Raw genomic sequence first — 17,096 nt, forward strand, 5'->3', positions numbered from 1 at the left:
GCGCGTCGCCTATTTCTCTGGAAACCCTGAGGCGGCCGCGTGTCCCTGAAGCCAACAGGGGGTTCCCCGCGATCCCGAATATGCCCCGATCTAGTTCGGCTTATTTACAGGCTTGCCCCCCATTGGAAATATCCTCCTATAGGCTCGGGCCCCAAAGTGCGCGGTCGATGGCAACGCCGTCATTTCACGCAGTCTTTTTCGATCCCCCTCTTTTCTTTTTTCTTTTGTTCCTTTGCTTCTAATGGAATTTATTTTGTTTTATTCATTAAAGGGCACGTCACAGGCGTCCTTACCATTCCAAAGAAAGAAAGAGGAAATTGCAGTTTGGCCCCCACAACTATAAAAATTGCTCCATCCGCCCTCTAGAGGTAGAATGCCCTCTATCATCATGGGGTTTCCGAATCTACTGCTGAAATTATCTCTAGGCTTCCGTTGGTAAAGATCGAGATTTCACCTGCTGAATTACTCACTTGTCTTGTAAAGTTATACTAAATACGATTCACTTAGTCGCTCGCTATATTTTAATTTATCGATGACTAATTTTTTTAGGTCTTGAATTTGTAAATTTGATCGTCCTCGTTCGGAGGAGAAATCAATGCAAGCTTCTTCACACTAGTTGTCAAATACAGTATTCATCAACAATATAAAATGAATGGACTCATGTTAAATTTTTTAGATGAGCAATCACAATAGAAATAGGTTGAAATGAGACATATTATAAATGGCTTAGCTTGATAAGGAATTCTCTTTTCATCAAGTTAAACAAACTCATGCATCTTTATCGATTAGCATTAAAACTCATAACATCATAGAAAAGTAATAATATTAAGCATATCACAACTATTTTAAGTAAAATTACATATCGCTCCTAGTGCATATTTGAAATAACTAGCAATGCTCCAACTCGTTCTAGATTCGACACGTGTCTTGTTAATAGCTGGTCTTAACATGCCCAACATTTAATATAAAAAAAGAAGAAGAAGAAGAAGCCCAAAATCACTCTTTTGAATATACTAGACGTCTAAAAAGACCTATATATATATTATAGATGTCCAGAGATGAGAAAAGGGTAATACGGTGAAATCATAGGTTTGCAAGGGGGCGAAAGAGAAAATTTTGGCTGACTCGGGAGGGGCGTCTCCGCAATGTTCCCAAAAAATGAAAATAGAAACGCCCCTCGAGGGAGGGGGGGACAACAGCAGCGTTGGTGGTTTTCGGAAGCGACATTTGTTTCTCCGAGTCCGAGAAAAGAAAAATAAAACAAAACCCCACATCCCCCCAAAAAAAAAAAAAAAAAAAAAAAAAACAACAAAAGAAACAAAGGAAAGAAGACACCATCGACATAGCCAGCAGCCCCCTTCTCTCTCTCTCTCTCCCTCTTTCTCTCTCCTCTCCCTCTCTCTCTCCGCTGCACAGTATTCTCGCCACGACTCTTCTGGGAACTTCCCAACTGACGAGCGCTGCGCGCGATCATCCCCCCCCCGGCGAAAGAGACGACCGCCGCCTCCCCCCGCCTTCCCCTTCCTCCCGCATCGCTCTAGGGTTTCCACCCCCCCAGCAGGTACGAGCGTCCTTTTCCGGTTCCTCCCGCTTCCTCGCTCATCGTCATCGAAAGCGGCCCCTTTCGGCGCGGTTTCCGTCTCCGTCACGTTATTCGCGCGAGGGAAGACCTCCGGGGGCTCCCGGCCTCGGCTTCCTCCTCCGCCGTCGCGGCTCTGTTTTTCCGGCGGGTTTGTTTTGGTCGGATGGTGGGTTTGATTGCTGGCCTCGGTTCGGTTGGTCTCTTTTCTCGGTTCGTGTCCGGGGGCGGTTTTGCGCGGTTTTTAGGTCAGTGGCCTCGTGGTCGGGTCGTCGCAATTGCCTTCGATTCTGCTAGGAGACGGCTCGGGGTTCGGGTTAATCGCGCCGGTCGCGGGTGGTCCCTTTGGAGGTTAGCGCCGGGGGGGAACATTTCTAGGTGATCGTTTCCGTCGTGTCTTGAGAATCTCGGTTCTGGATAGGTTCCGTCGGCTTTCTGTTGGGGGCGCCGTGTCTTTCTCTGCTGGTTCCTGTTTGCTTATGCTTTTCTTGGGTTTCGATTTCCAGAGGCCGAGTAGTGAAAGGAGCTGATTTTAGTGATCAGCTGTAGCTCAGCGTCGTCAAAGAGTCGATATTTCTGATTTCTGTGTGTGAGCCTGTCAAGAGCGTGGTTCTATCTTGCCAAATTACTTGAACCGATTTCACTTTGTTACATGCGATCGGCAGTGCAGTTTATGCAAAATTCAATTTATTTGGGATGGGAATTCTGATGGCTAAGCTGGTCGCCAGTTTTAGACTAATAGTCGATGCCATGATACTATTATCACGAGTCAACTGACAGAGTTCTTTCTTGATATTAGGTTTGAACGTGTGGTAGCCAACATCTTGACGCTGTGGGTGTTGAGATTGTCTGATTGCCGTACTACTTTGGTTTGTCACATTAGAAAGCAGAACCTGAATTGGGCACTACAGTGCCTTGCTTAGATGCAATCTTGAGAATGTGAAAGTCATTATAACTCCTTCCCATGAAAAAATGGCCACTGAAATCCCTATGAGGATGGTGGAAAATGGTGGGGCTAGAAAGGGCCCGCCTTCTCGGGATCATACAACTTTCAGACCTCCATTGAAGACCACGGCAGCGGAGGAGTTGGGCTCTATTTTACGTGGGCATAGAGTACATGGAAGCGAGATGGGAACTATGCCTAATCGAAGTGGTAGTGCACCACCCAGTATGGAGGGTTCATTTGCAGCTATTGCTAACCTTTTGGCCCAAAAGAATGTGAACATGGATGAGACTTTGGCCAATCTTGGCAGCACCATCGAAGTTTCTGGGATTGAGGAAAAATTACGCTCTGAACCAGCATATGTTAATTACTATTGCTCCCATGTTAATCTTAACCCTAGGCTCCCTCCACCTCTCATTTCAAGGGAAAACCTACGCCTGGCAAGCCATATTGGTGGGCTTGGAAATAGTTGGAGATTAACTTCCTTTGATGACAGCAGCAATGGATCTTTGCATCTGTCTAGAGGTTCCCTGTTTACTCATAATGAGGAGCCTGAAGATGAAAAATCACAATCACACAATAACGGATTCGGGGCAGAAAGCAGTATTCATATGCCCATACAGAATGCGGTTTCTTCATCGGCCCGTCACAAGAGTCTGGTTGATTTAATACAGGTAATTGTTACGGTTTTGCATCGCATCATTTCTTGATTCATGAGCCATATATAAGCAGCCAAATTTTGGGAATCTCTCAGTTTATATCGTCTTTTTCTTGGGATTAGTCTAGCAAGCGGTGGAAGAAGGCATTTATTGTTTTTATTTTTTGAATTCTCTTTACTTTACTGTATGATGTTTAAGCAAAGCGAACTGAAAAGTTGATGCCTGGGATGTCTTTTGAGTCAGTTGCTTGCTTATTTTCCTTGTAGGGAAATCTTTCTTAATGATACCTTTTTATATAGAAAAAGACCTTTCAAGTCAAGTTTCTCTAAATGTAGTGTCTAGTCCGAGTAAGCGCACTTTAATGTGTATATTCTAGCTCAACCAAGGATTGAGTGGCCGAGTAGTACCACCCAGAGCCTTCTAATACTGTTAGGATCTTGAAATGGAAGTAAAAAGGCATTGGTTTTATGCCTTCTCACAGGAATCTGACCTTAGGTAAATCTGTGCAGCAAATGTTTTTGTCTATTCACAAGATTTGGCTCAAGAAAATGTTGTGCCTTTTGCTGTAAGTAGAAAATTAGTTAGGTTTACATCCTCCTTTTAAAGTTTTCCAAAGTTGGAAATTTGGAGAGTTCTTTTTAACTCTCATTGTTCTTTTCAGCTGGCTATGTCAGGGTTTTAATTTGATGTTCCTCTATGAAGCCGCTACGAATTTGCACCAATCTTAATTCAGTGGCGGCATCCTAGTAACCATTCAGTGGTGTAATCTCTTTTATTGTAATCATGATGGGCAATGATGTTTGTCATTGACTCTATCGTTTATCAAGCCAGAGAAAGCATTTTTTTTTATTTTTTTTGGGCATTCAGTCATATTGCATCCATAGACCTTGGCTTTATAGTGGTTGTTAAGTGACTGAGAGCTCCCTTAGCTCTTCTTGTTAATAATTTTGGTGCTTTCTTGCTGTAGATGTTGATACAAAATAGATGTTGTCAAGGGGTGTTTTAATGTTTAGTGGCGATTAGTAAAATCAATGTCCTATAAGTAATGGAAGAGCAACTTAACTGAACTCTGTGGAAATAAATTTCCCTAATTTCTTGTTTTAAGTATCAGGTGAAGTTAAAAGAAAGCGCTAAATATATGAGTTGGAACAACTAAAACAATATGAAAAGGCCAGAAAGACTATGGCTGCAAAAGCATTGCTATGCTACATCTTCAAATCAGTTTGTTATTGCTCAATCTTCTCCTTGTTTTTACTTTTACATTTGGCTAAACCACTTTACCGAAAATGCTACAGCTCGCTAGCAGAATTATATGCAAAGCGCACTTCTAACAATGCAAGAAGCTTTACTGGACTCCTGAATTAAAGTGGACGTAATTCTCTTGGGTCCTACTTTTTAACACTGCATTCTTTTTGCTAATATGTAGGAAGATTTCCCTCGTACGCCTTCTCCTGTCTATCAGACTCGTCCGTTGAGCCTTGTGAACGAGCAATCAATAGATCGTGATGTCCATGGAATTGCCCTGGATGTTTCTTCTATTAATATTTCTGAAGTATCAAAATCGAATTCAGGCTCCATTGATGTTAATGCTGAGACTTCTAACCTGAATCCACAGGATGTTGGGTTGATATCCAACGGTGAGACATTACATACTCCTTTTGCAAGTTCACCAAATGTTGCAGAGAAATTATTGACTATACATGAAGATGGAAGGGCCAATAAAGAAATAAATGTACGAAATGAGGCATCCATTAGTGGGTTGGATATTTCTGGAACAGATGAGAGTAATGTTAAGAACGCAGAAGAACATGCCTATAGGAGGAGCGCTCCTTTGCAGCCTGCATCCATGGTAAATGGCACTCAGCATCGAGGTCCAGTTGTTCATGGACAGGGGAGTTATCAACATCCACAGGGCCGAATCGAGAGATTTGGTCTTGGCCCCCCTAGATCCGCTCTTGTCGAGGGACAGTCAACGATGCACTCACCTGGGCTTGCACCTCCATTATATACAGCAGCATCCTATATTAATTCCAATACATATTATCCTAATCTTCAGATGCCAGGTATGTTTGCTCCACAGTATAACATGGGTGGGTATGCTCTGGGTTCTGCAGTTCTTCCTCCGTATATGGCTACATACTCTCCGCATAGTGGCTTTTCCATGTCGGCTCAAGCCTTAAATGGTCGAACTAGTGGGGTGTCTACAGGACAAGGAATCTCAAATGTGGGTGATGCACCGCATATGAACAAGATGTATGGACAATATGGCTTGACATTTCAACCACCCTTTGTGGATCCTCTCCAAATGTCTTATTTTCATCATCCTCTTGAAGATGCTTATGGTGCTTCATCTCACTTTGGTCATTTGTCTAGAGGTGGCGTTGGGGGTCCTATGGATTCATTTGCATCTCAAAATGATGTAGCCTTTACTACGCATATAGCAGATCAGAAGCTAGAGTTTCAAGCTAATGGTAGTTTGAACATTCCAAGTCCTAGAAGCAGTAATTACTATGGAAGCCCCAGAAGTGTTGTTGCAATGCCACAGTTTCCAGGCTCACCTCTTGCAAGTCCAATCTTGCCATCATCTCCAATTGGTGGAATGAGCCACCTGGGTCGGCGAAATGACGTAAGATTTTCTCAGGGTTCCAGTAGAAATGGAGGGATGTATTCTGGATGGCAAGGTCAGAGAGGAGTAAATGGATTTGATGATGCTAAAAGAAATACATATCTGGAAGAACTAAAATCCAGCAATGCTAGGAAATTTGAGCTTTCTGATATCGTGGGACGAATAGTTGAATTCAGGCATTGCTCTTATCCAGTTTGCTTTTTAATGCATTCATATCATGTGACTTTTGATACAGAACCAAATGTTCTTGTACTTTTTGTTTCAGTGTGGATCAACACGGGAGTCGGTTCATTCAGCAGAAACTAGAAAATTGCACTTTTGAAGATAAGGCAGCTGTTTTCAGTGAAGTTCTTCCTCATGCTTCAAGATTAATGACTGATGTTTTTGGGAACTATGTTATACAAAAGGTGTGTGTTTTGTATTGTATGTGTTAGTCTGCAAAGAGACTCCTGCAACTATGTTTATGTAAGTGTTGTCCTGAGTATGTTATAATGGTGCTTGTGTCTCAGTTCTTTGAACATGGTAGCCCCGAGCAGAGGAAGGAGCTTGCAGATCAACTCACTGGACAGATGTTGCAATTAAGTTTGCAAATGTATGGATGCCGCGTGATTCAGAAGGTTTGCTTATCCACTTGAAACTGAAAGTTCTGTCTAGTTACCCTAGTGTTTTATTTTGTGGTTTAAGGAATTGTTCTAGGGTTGACCTCAAGGTTATTCTAAACTCCTAAAGTTTGGGAGGCCTTGCATCCTCAGTGTGGTTATAACAAGGACATGAAGGGATTGCCGTATGTAATTAAAATCGGTGCAGTACATGAAGCTATTGCCCTTAACATGTATAACCTAAAGAAAGAAGTCTCAGGCCCTGGCCTCTCCCTAGTGGCCTCTTTTCACTTTTGCTGCCAGATCTTGTGCAGAAGCAATGAAGCCTGAGAAAAGCACTTGAAATTGCGTATAGTTACACTTAAAAGGTTGACAGACAATTCGCTACCCTAAGAGGTGTGAAAACTTGATGAAGCCGATCAAAATCCTCCTTGTCGACTTGCTATTCACCAGCACATGATTGCGCTTTACTTTACTGAACCTGTCATGCTCAATGTAGGATTGAATTCATGTGCTCGTTTTATGTTGTGGGCTGCAATGCTTATTCATAGTGGTTGTTTTTAGGCACTCGAGGTTATTGAACTTGACCAAAAGACGATACTTGTTCGAGAGCTGGATGGAAATGTTATGAGATGTGTACGAGACCAAAATGGAAACCACGTTATACAGAAGTGTATTGAATGTGTACCAACTGAAAAAATTGAATTCATCATAAAGGCATTTCGTGGTCAAGTGGCCATTCTTTCAACTCATCCCTATGGTTGTCGTGTTATCCAGGTGGGTTTTTTGTTCCTATGCCTCGCATGTTGCTGATGGTATTAATAAAAATTTATTTGACCAAAAACATTAGCTGTTTGGTTTTTCAATAGAGAGTTTTGGAGCATTGCTGTGATGAAGGGCAAAGCCAGTGTATAGTGGATGAGATATTGGATTCAGCTTATAAACTTGCTCAAGATCAGTATGGCAATTATGTTACCCAGGTTTGTATTTGCTTTAAATTGCTTGTTTCTTGGATTTCTTTTTAAAGTTTACTTGGAACCCCTTCATTCAATCTCTTATGATTCATGAATTAACTGTTCTTTTGATTAAACCTATAGAAATATTCATATAGATGTTGTGTGTAAGAGTGCTGACTGATATATCTGTTTCACTGGCCACAAGCTAAATTTCAATAGGATTTAGGGATAGTTTACTTCACTGTATTGCTAATGAGGAACCCAATAGAATACAAGTCCAATTAGAGAGTAACAGCTTTGATATCCTTCTCTAATAAACATAACAAGGTGGATGATGGATTAATCACCCAATCTAAGGACACATCCTCATCCTCATCCCATTAGTTGCAAAGGATTAAGACAGGATTTGTTGACAAAATAATCTTAGTGGCTGGTGGGTCTACGTGGTGTCCATTTCCATCTCTGGTACTGGACAATAGGCATTGAGTGTTATCCAGCTTTCATACCATTTTTTATTTGGATCATTGGAGACTTGGCTCTCATTGTGTTCTTTGCACAAAGATCATAGAAAAGTTGACAGCAACACATGGGAAGAGGGCAGTGGAAATCTTTTTTTTTTCCCCTCTATTTCAGGTGGGTGAGAGGGCCTAGGTTTAGCCATGGTAGGTAGTATGATTCTTAAAATTGCATTTTTTGTCTTTGGGCATTGTTGGGTTAAGTTTGTTTTATGGAGCAAAGTGAAGTTGCAAAGTCATTTAGTCTAAAGGAGTGTGGAGCTTCAGAGTCAGTTTTTCTGTGATGTCGCCATGTTGAGGCCGCTTGTCTGAAGCATTAATTGATGGGGAAGGGATGGCATCTCTAGTGGACGTACATTATTGGACTCAAATATTTGCTGAAGTCTTATATCTGTGTGCTTGGTACCGATGATGTCTCGTTTTCTGAGTTTCTGGACATGTAATTTTTTGGGCATTAGATGTCAGCGGTGACATCAATTGAAACTTTTGTTCTTTATTCCCCCGAGCTGTTGGGGTAGTTCTGTTTGATTGATAGGGATTGAATATTTATCAGCACTGGAAGAACTATGGTGCTTTACGTCCCTATTTTGGTGGCTCATCTATGGGACAAGGGATGTAATCTCAGCGTGATACATTCTTACTTCTCAAAGAAAAGCTTTGGATGCTTGAACTTTCCTAACAAGTTTTGTCATTGTTAATAAGTACTGCGGTGTTGATAGTTGTGGTTCACCATTTTGGTGTTCAGATTTAGTTTATTACTGACCCTGAAATGAGTCCTTTTCTTTTGGAATTGATTAGAGATCAGCTTTGTAGGTTCTCCTGTGGTCTCCTTTTCCATGTTGTGACTAGCATCCAAGCTATACTTTTGGTTAAGATAGTTCATTTTTTAGCCAGAAATGGTTCTGCTGATTGTCTCTTAGTGGTTAGTTTGAATTGCGTGATTCTTTTTCTCTGAGCTTGAAGTCCCTGCAGATTTCATTGCCTGAAAATTGAGATTACTCACTACTTTTTCCTTAAAAGAGTTTAGAATTCATATTTCTTCTTTTCACTTTTCAACATTACCAATCTTTATGACTAACAGACTAGGTTACTTCTACTGTTTACAGCATGTTTTGGAAAGGGGGAAACCCCAAGAGAGAAGCCGAATTATCAGCAAGTTGACTGGAAATATTGTCCCACTGAGTCAGCACAAATATGCATCAAATGTGGTTGAGAAGTGCTTAGAACACGGTGATGCTGGTGAAAGGGAACTGTTAATTGAGGAAATCATTGGGCAATCTGAAGAAAATGACAATCTGTTGGTATGTAAACTTTGGTACTTTTGTTAAATGCAGTGAGAACTCATCTTATATTTGCAATGGCACTTCATCGATTTTATTTTATTTTATTTGCAATAGCAATGCTAAACCTGTTTCAATTTTGCATCCTTCAATCCTAATTAATTCATTCATTCTCCATTTTTGAACCATTGGGGAGGGCGACTTCTTTTTTCTACATTTTTATGGGGGTGTGTAATTCATCTACTGCGGTAAACTTCGAGGAATAGTAGTAGTCTCTTCTGTGCATCCCCAATCAAAGAAGAGGGGGGGGGGGGGGTTGGGGATTAACCATTTTTCAAGAGAGTTATTTCCTAATTGGGTCCTTAGCAAAAAGGGTCGGCCTAATCAAACGGACAGGTCATCTTACTTGAAGGTGCTGATTCTAGGTTTTCAGGGATCAGGGTTGATCCCCTCAACATGGTTCAACCCCTTCTTGAAGTTCCTAATTCAATGGGGGTGAATCCTCTACCTATGATAGGACAGAAGACATTTTAAAATGGGGGCTGACCATGGAATATTTTTTGGTAATGGACAATCCAATTTCACACCAATTTCACAAAAGTACAATCATTGCCGTTGAAATTTACCTTCTGCCTTTTAATATCTGTTGCAGTCTATATTTCTGAACCTTTCGCTTCATTATTGTGACCGTTATTTTTCCTTAATATGCATGTGAAAATATTTGACTAGGATGAGATTTTTTGTACTTACAGGATCTACAGAAAGTATATTTAAATGTTAAATCATGCCTTAATTTAACAACTTAAGCTTTTAGAACATTTGGAAGTGATACCTTAAAATTTCTTACCATGTGAGAGTAGGAGGTCTTGAGTTCAAATCTTTTCACGTGACTATTTTGCCTTGATATATTTCCATGCTTTACTCTTAGGTCAAATTCTAGTCTTGAGGGGGATTGTAAATAATTACTTTCATATTAAGCTATGCTTTTGTCTAATAGCTTAATCAGCCCCCACAAAATTTCACAAAGGCGTACTATGTTCTCTAAGTCCTTGGCATGTAACATGTTCAGGCAATGATGAAGGACCAGTATGCAAATTATGTGGTTCAGAAGATTCTTGAAGTTAGCAATGATAAGCATCGGGAAATCCTGCTTAGTCGGATAAAGGTTCATCTTCATGCTTTGAAGAAATATACTTATGGGAAGCACATAGTTGCTCGATTTGAGCAGCTATCTGGTGAAGGTACTTTAATTTTTGTTTTTGATGTTCCTATTTGTCTGGCAATCAGCTAATTTGTGCATATATCACCATGACAAATATTGTTCTTCTAAGTGATGGGGTCTATAAAAAGTAGTGATCTGCTCCTTAATATGATTTATAGGCTGTGGGTTTTTTTACTACGTGACCTTATGATGCTTGATTTGCATTGTGGGTAGTTGCCCTATCCAGTGGCAGTTTTGCCTTCTTATTTTTTAAGGTGAACTGGGCAAGTAGGATGAGGGACGGGAAGTTTTCGACTGATTCCAAGCAGAGAGGCTAGGGTGGGGATGGAGCCATCCCTTGGCCACTGTCCCTCATATGTGGAGGCACTCTTGCTCATTTTATCTTTACCAGTCTTGCTCTTTATTTTTTATGATAAGAGTTTCCATTCCCCGCAAGAAATTTCTCTCTTTAAATGTTGTTTGCTCTGGGCAACCTCCCCTCTTCCAGAATTTGCTCTTTGTTCCAGTCTCATGCAAATAAAGAAAATTCCGTTGAATATATTTTCTTTACTGGAAAGATAAAATATTGTTCATTAGAAGATAATACTAGTAGGAAGGGACTGATGGTCAACTATATTTAGTGTGTTAAAGTTCAGCCGTAGGTCTGTAGCACTCTGCGGTTGTGATTCTGAGTTGGGTTAATTTGCCTTTGTTAGCTCTTCTCTGGAGTGTGCCCTACATAAATGGAAATTTGAGCTGTCAAACGGTTGCTTGTTCGTGCGGAGTCTGATGGTGCCATATTGGCATATAACATTGTCAGAACTGTGTGTGTAGGCATTGGATAAACCAACATCCTAGGAAATTTCTGTTAAAAGGAAACATACTTAGAAGGCGTTCTGTCTGAGCTTTTGCATGCAAGTGTGAATTCATGAGCATCTAGGCAGCTGTATATGTAGTGTGATCTGGATTATCAACCTCGCAGATGGCCAAGCCTTGGAGCCAAGCAGTTCCTGATGAAGCGGCCAGGACTTTGTCACGCTCTATGGCTCTGTATCCTTTGCGTGAAGATATTGAATGCGGGTTGTTGGACTATGAAACTCTGGGAGGTGGATCGCAAGTGTGTTCTTCGCTAGATGTTCCGGCAGATGAACTTATCGACATATAAAGCCCGAAAGACAAGCGGGGAACACAATTTAACTAGGGAAAAGCAAGTTCCAGGCTGTAGAATGCTTTTCGATTGTTATGGATTTGTAGGACTAACTGTATTTATGTGCATATGTACATAGGTCAAAGCATGGTGTGATGTAATTAGGATTCCAAATAATGGTTACCACTTGGAGAAAATGGGTTAAATTATGAAGAATGGGTGTATATATTGGCATGTGTATGATGATTGTGCTTCTGGTATAGCGCCGGGTTTAATGATCTTTGCTCCTCCATCCTCTCTTCCTGAAACAGATTGATTCGAATACTTTGACGGCATGGGATGCGATGTGATTTCTCTTGCATGCATCGTTCGTGTCGTGGGCCGGAATTTTTCCCCGAGTTATGCGATGCTCGATGAGCCGGAATATTGAAACAATGTTCCCTCGTTCCAAAGATGGCATATGGTACAGTGCCTTCTCGTCATTGACCGTACGGCGTGTAATTTAGTTTGGGTACTCGAATTCTCGAGGGAGACGTGCAAATGCAAATCACCTCAAATTTCAGCTTTCTGTAATTATCACTGGAGAGCGATGTCGGCTCTCGGCTAATTTACGCAATCGGGTAGGTCCGGTTAAAATGCTGACGTGACATAAACAGAAGCAGTACGACAGTTTTCAAAGAGGGGCAACGCATTTCCCCCACTTTCTTCACTTCCGCTCGTGCGAATGGAAGTGTCGACGCCGGCCTAGTGTCTCCTCGTACCTCCCAAAATGTTGCTCCGACATCGACGCTTGCGGTCGCGCTACAGGGCCCTCGTCTTCCGCAACTAGCGTGGCCCCGATGTGGAACCACTCCTCGCCGCGACGGCTAGCGGCGGCGTGCGCCGCGGCGGCGGCGGCGGCGAGGAGGCGCTACTCGAGGGCGTCGCCGCCTCAGGCGACGGCGATAAGGGTGAAGAACCACATAGCGAGCGTGGGCGATGGCGAGCCGAAGGAGGGCCCGAAGCCACGTCAGCTGCTGTCGCTTCCCCCTTTCCCTTCTCACCCTTTGCCCGCGTTCTCTTTCAAGGAAGCCTCTTCTTCTTCTTCTTCTTCTTCTTCTTCTTCGTCATCGTCGTCGCGAGTGACTGCGATCAGCTGGGTCAAGTACTACTTCCATGGCGTTCAGAACTCCGTCGTTCAATCCCATTTCAACAAGGGCCTTGTCTGTTCACTCACCTCTTTCGAAGTTCCCGTCTTTTCGCGCCTGATGATATTTCTCATTCCTTTCGTTTCTCTGTTTTCCATGGATAAAGTTTGCTTCTTTTTCCTTTTTCAGGTTCAGATGGAATGCGCCCCTTCGGATGACTCATGCCCGGGACAGCAGGGACAAAGAAAATCTTTGAGAAAGGTATTTTCATACACAATGCAACTTCTCTCCTGTAGCATCTAACTCATCCAAGTTACATTCTTCTTGTTCTAGAGTTTTCTATGTGAAGTCGAATTCCCGGTGTAAACATTCTCTGTGGGGTATTATCCTGTGTATGTGAATTGTAAAGTTTTACCTACTACAATCATACAGCTGACTTGCAGATCAAGCCGAATGAAGTGATGGAAGCAGGGGCCAGATTGTGTATGCCGGTATCAATTGCTGAATCAAGGATCTCCAGGCGGTTCGACACTATACCTAGCGGGACTCTCTATCCCAATGCCGATGAGATACAGTACTTGCAGAGGCTGGTCATGTACAGGGCAAGTCTTTGAAACCAATCCCTTTTTGTAATGCCCGATTTCCACTGGGGACATCTGTTATATTACAACCTAGCTTTTGATCCCCAGCAGACAGCATTCGGACATCCCCTGTTAATTGCTTCTGGTTGGTCTAGTAGAAAGTTTGCTTAGCAGTTTACTGCATATCTAATATTAGGCCTGGGGATATAATTTCTTCTTGTCTTCTCAAAGTTTTTTGCAATTTTGACTTGCTAGCCGCTAATTTTCAGGATTCTGCGGTTATTGTGCTTAATAAGCCCCCGAAATTGCCAGTCAAGGTAAGAACCTCATGCGCTGTTGTTATTCTTTCCTTTTTCTCTCATACTTTTTGTCATGTAAGTGCAATGTTTTATCTCCACGAATTCTTCGTTTATAGGGGAATTTGCCAGTTCATAACAGCATGGATGCTTTGGCAGCGGCAGCTTTGTCTTATGACTATGATGAGGGTCCTAAATTGGTAACTAACTTTTTGGTTGTTTTTGATCTTTTAAGCATGTACGCTTGTTTATGCTAAGTTGTATCAGTATCTTCTGCATGTTGCTTCTCAGTTCTTCCTTCTCCGTCATTTATATGTTCTTCATGCCTGGACTCTGAACTACATTTTCGTCAACAGACTTTTCTTTCCTTCCTTTGATAGTTAAAATTGGATACATTAAAACTCCAAAAGCTGGCGAGTTACTACACCTTTACATCTCAAAACTTTGGTTAGACACCCTATCAGGGACATATAGTTGACTTTTTTTTGCTGTCTTGCGAAACCTCAGGGTATGTTTCATTTTTGTTTTTCTGTTTACTTGAAATTTTGTTTGGTACCTTACATCGAGAATGTTTGGTAAAGATGAAAATTCTGAAAATATGTTTGGCTCTTACCAATCATTCATATAAAAGAAACTAATTACATCATTTCTACTCATTATACAAATCATACTGAGTTGGTAATAAATTATCATATTAAGCAGAACATATTTATTGAATGGAACTTCTTATTAGTCATGCCTTCACTATGCTAAAAATTTTATAAGCCTCAGTTGAATAACGTGACTGAAACTAATGATATACAAATTGTCTTGAAAATATGTTAAATGAATTATTTGTTGTTGTATAAAGTTGGTCTCCCCTTTTATTAATGTTTTAAGAGAACAAGAGGAAGCTTCCTTGAATCTTCAAAAATGCTACTCCATTACACCAGAGGAGAGACCATTAGAAGCTTGAAGCTTCAGTATCGCTTCAATTCACTGACAATCCTTCCTCTGTGAAACAAACTTGCCTTTGTGCTCTCACCAATTTGTCTGTCCCTTGCCTTAATTTATGCTTGCCCCTTGCTTTTGAATGAGAAAAACAGAGTTGGCAAAAACTCTTCTTCAACCTTGTTCAGTTCCACAATCAAGATGAAGAGTTGTACGTGGACTGCAATGATCTGAGAAGAAATGAATTGGCATTTGAGGAAAGATGTCAATAGTTGATGTTCCTTTTTGTATTTCAAAATGAAGAGAAAACACTGAAAAAGGATTATGGCTGTTTTCAGTTGTCATTTCTGAGGCTAAAATCTTTTGAGAATAATTCTTACTGAGGAGTTTTTCAGTGAGAATATGCAAATGAAAACAGAACATATAAATTTTTCACATAACGAATGGGGCCTTCATGTGCAGCTGTGGACTGTGTAACTTTTAGCCAAGTATTTCACTGCTGTTTTATTGTGTTGAATTCAGGAGGCTATATTCTGTTACTCGAGGAAGTTATCTGCTGTTACACGTTGAACAAATCATCCTTCGTGAGAGCCTTGCTCTTGCAGTTAGAAGTGGGGGTTATCGAATGAGATTTTGGATGCAGTGCACATGGCATTGTGTGATGTCCATCTCACTTCCCTCATGGGCTGATCTTTTCTTGTTCTCATGTGAAAAAATCTTCATCAGGTGCATCGCCTTGACACAGAGAGTAGTGGCCTTCTCTTGATGGGAAGAACAAAGGAAAGTGTCGCTCATCTTCAATGGCTGTTTAGCGACATGAAGAAAACAGATTCCTCCTTTCAGGTAAAGGCTTGTGGTGTTACCTTGTGCAAGAGACATTTGATGTTGGTGGGTAAATGATGGATCTTCCATGCAACAGATTATACCCATATCTTATTTTTTTGTTAACATCTGATTCTACAACGTCTTCTAGGCCTGGAATGATGCATGTAGAGCAACTAATCAAAGATATTGGGCGCTTGTCATAGGCTCTCCAAAGGAAAAAGAAGGTCTAATTTGTGCTCCCCTTTCAAAGGTCTCTCTCTCTGCGTGTGTCTCTCTCTCTTCCCATTAGGATATGCAGTTTTTAGGTGGTGCGCACTGATGGAAAAATGTAATCTGTTTTGAACTTAAGGTGCTTCTTGATGATGGGAAAACCGAGAGAGTTATTTTGGCTCGTAACTCAGGCTTAGAACCTTTTCAAGAAGCTGTGACAGAATACAGGGTATTGGGTCCTACAATAAATGGATGTTCCTGGATAGAATTGCGCCCTCATACCAGCCGCAAGCATCAGGTAATACTAATGTCATTTCTATAGGATTCCATTTGATTCCAGGTCTGTGTATATCTGTCAGCCTTTTTAGTTTGCCTCGACAGAACTTCCCTTTAGTGGGGAAATAAAGTCGCCTTTTTCGAATGTTATGATAGAACATTTGTCTGAGACTTTACTAGACCATATTGCTTGTACAAGAACACCTATTTTTCATTTTTGGGAAATTATATAATTGGTCTCTTTGCTGCACTCGTTTATAGACTCTTCTATTTATTGTTTTCAAGTTGAAAGGCACAAATACAAGGGCAGATTAGCTTGTTAAAGGGGAAAAAGATTGCACTTTAGAAAAGTAGTTTAACCAGGACCCTGGTAACATTGTGCGAAATGTTTCCTTGCAGGTTCGTGTACACTGTGCCGAAGCACTTGGCACTCCGATTGTGGGGGACTACAAGTATGGTTGGTTCGTGCACCAGAGATGGAAGCAAATGCCCAGAGTCGATTTCGAGCCTACCACGGGGAAACCATACAAGTTGCGGAGGCCTGAAGGGTTGGATGTTCAGAAGGGAAGCGTCCTGTCGAAAGTTCCGTTGCTGCACCTGCACTGCAGAGAGCTCGTACTTCCCAACATAGCCAAGTTCCAGGAGTTTCTGGATCAGAAGTCAGAAGCACCCCGTCCCGTGCTCAGCTCCAAGTCCCATATGCTGCGATTCGTGGCGCCGATGCCATCCCACATGAAAATCAGTTGGAATCTCATGTCCTCTTATCTAGTATGAGGAGGTGCTAGGATACCGATTGGGTGGGTGTATGGACGTGACGAAAGCTAGGTGCGAGCTTCGTTCGTGCTCCTAGCACCATCTGCAAAATATGCTGGCGTTTTGGACTGCTTGATGCAATAGAAATGTATGGAGCATTTCGGTTGTCCATTCATTTCGAGTTTTGATCACGTTAGAATAGGGCTTGATGAGGACTGCGTGACATTTCAAATGCTATAAAATGAGATGCGGTTTCTCTCGTCAGCAAGCTCACGAATTTGATAATTTGCGTGTAGGAACCAGAAAATTCCAGTCTCGATTGATCGCGATTCTTTACGATGGATCTCACTGAAGTGAAACAATCCATATAACCCTGGCTTCATTTGGGGTGATAGCCTAGGAAATTGTCGTCATAATATTGGGCTACCAAATCTCTGATTTTCTAGTACTCCAGATCTATGCGTCTGTCTCAAACGTATGAAGGCGGCGTGTGATCGAACTTTGCTGCTTATAAAATAACATTCGAATCGGGTACGCAATCTTTGGGGACTTGGCAACTTATATTGTTGATTCCGATGTACAGCTGAAGGCCA

The 17,096-nt window shown here is 41.6% G+C and overlaps 2 protein-coding genes across 4 annotated transcripts; both read left to right on the top strand.

The window, feature by feature from the left end:
• The first annotated feature begins 1,350 nt into the window (after window positions 1-1,350).
• Window positions 1,351-11,783, top strand: LOC104450700 (pumilio homolog 5). Of its 2 annotated transcripts, none has more exons than XM_039315823.1 (10): window positions 1,351-1,561; window positions 2,379-3,196; window positions 4,608-5,983; window positions 6,073-6,214; window positions 6,317-6,424; window positions 6,971-7,183; window positions 7,276-7,386; window positions 8,984-9,178; window positions 10,227-10,398; window positions 11,341-11,783. In XM_039315823.1, the coding sequence occupies exons 2-10, from the start codon at window positions 2,552-2,554 to the stop codon at window positions 11,370-11,372; spliced, it is 2,994 nt and encodes a 997-aa protein (XP_039171757.1). In that variant the 5' UTR covers window positions 1,351-1,561; window positions 2,379-2,551; the 3' UTR covers window positions 11,373-11,783. The 2 variants fall into 2 exon arrangements, with proteins under 2 accessions (XP_039171757.1, XP_039171758.1); XM_039315824.1 differs by having other exon boundaries at window positions 4,797-5,983.
• A 406-nt stretch (window positions 11,784-12,189) lies between these two features.
• Window positions 12,190-16,767, top strand: LOC104450701 (RNA pseudouridine synthase 3, mitochondrial). 2 transcript variants are annotated; one of them, XM_010065379.3, is made up of 9 exons: window positions 12,190-12,707; window positions 12,822-12,893; window positions 13,076-13,234; window positions 13,483-13,530; window positions 13,629-13,709; window positions 15,166-15,282; window positions 15,413-15,514; window positions 15,614-15,772; window positions 16,150-16,767. In XM_010065379.3, exons 1-9 carry the CDS (start codon window positions 12,345-12,347, stop codon window positions 16,522-16,524), a joined length of 1,476 nt encoding a protein of 491 aa, XP_010063681.2. In that variant the 5' UTR covers window positions 12,190-12,344; the 3' UTR covers window positions 16,525-16,767. The 2 variants fall into 2 exon arrangements, with proteins under 2 accessions (XP_010063681.2, XP_039171759.1); XM_039315825.1 differs by having other exon boundaries at window positions 12,568-12,707; window positions 13,065-13,234.
• Window positions 16,768-17,096: the final 329 nt, after the last annotated feature.

Source organism: Eucalyptus grandis, chromosome 6 (genome assembly GCF_016545825.1).
Source record: "Eucalyptus grandis isolate ANBG69807.140 chromosome 6, ASM1654582v1, whole genome shotgun sequence".
NCBI classification, from domain to species: Eukaryota; Viridiplantae; Streptophyta; class Magnoliopsida; order Myrtales; family Myrtaceae; genus Eucalyptus; species Eucalyptus grandis.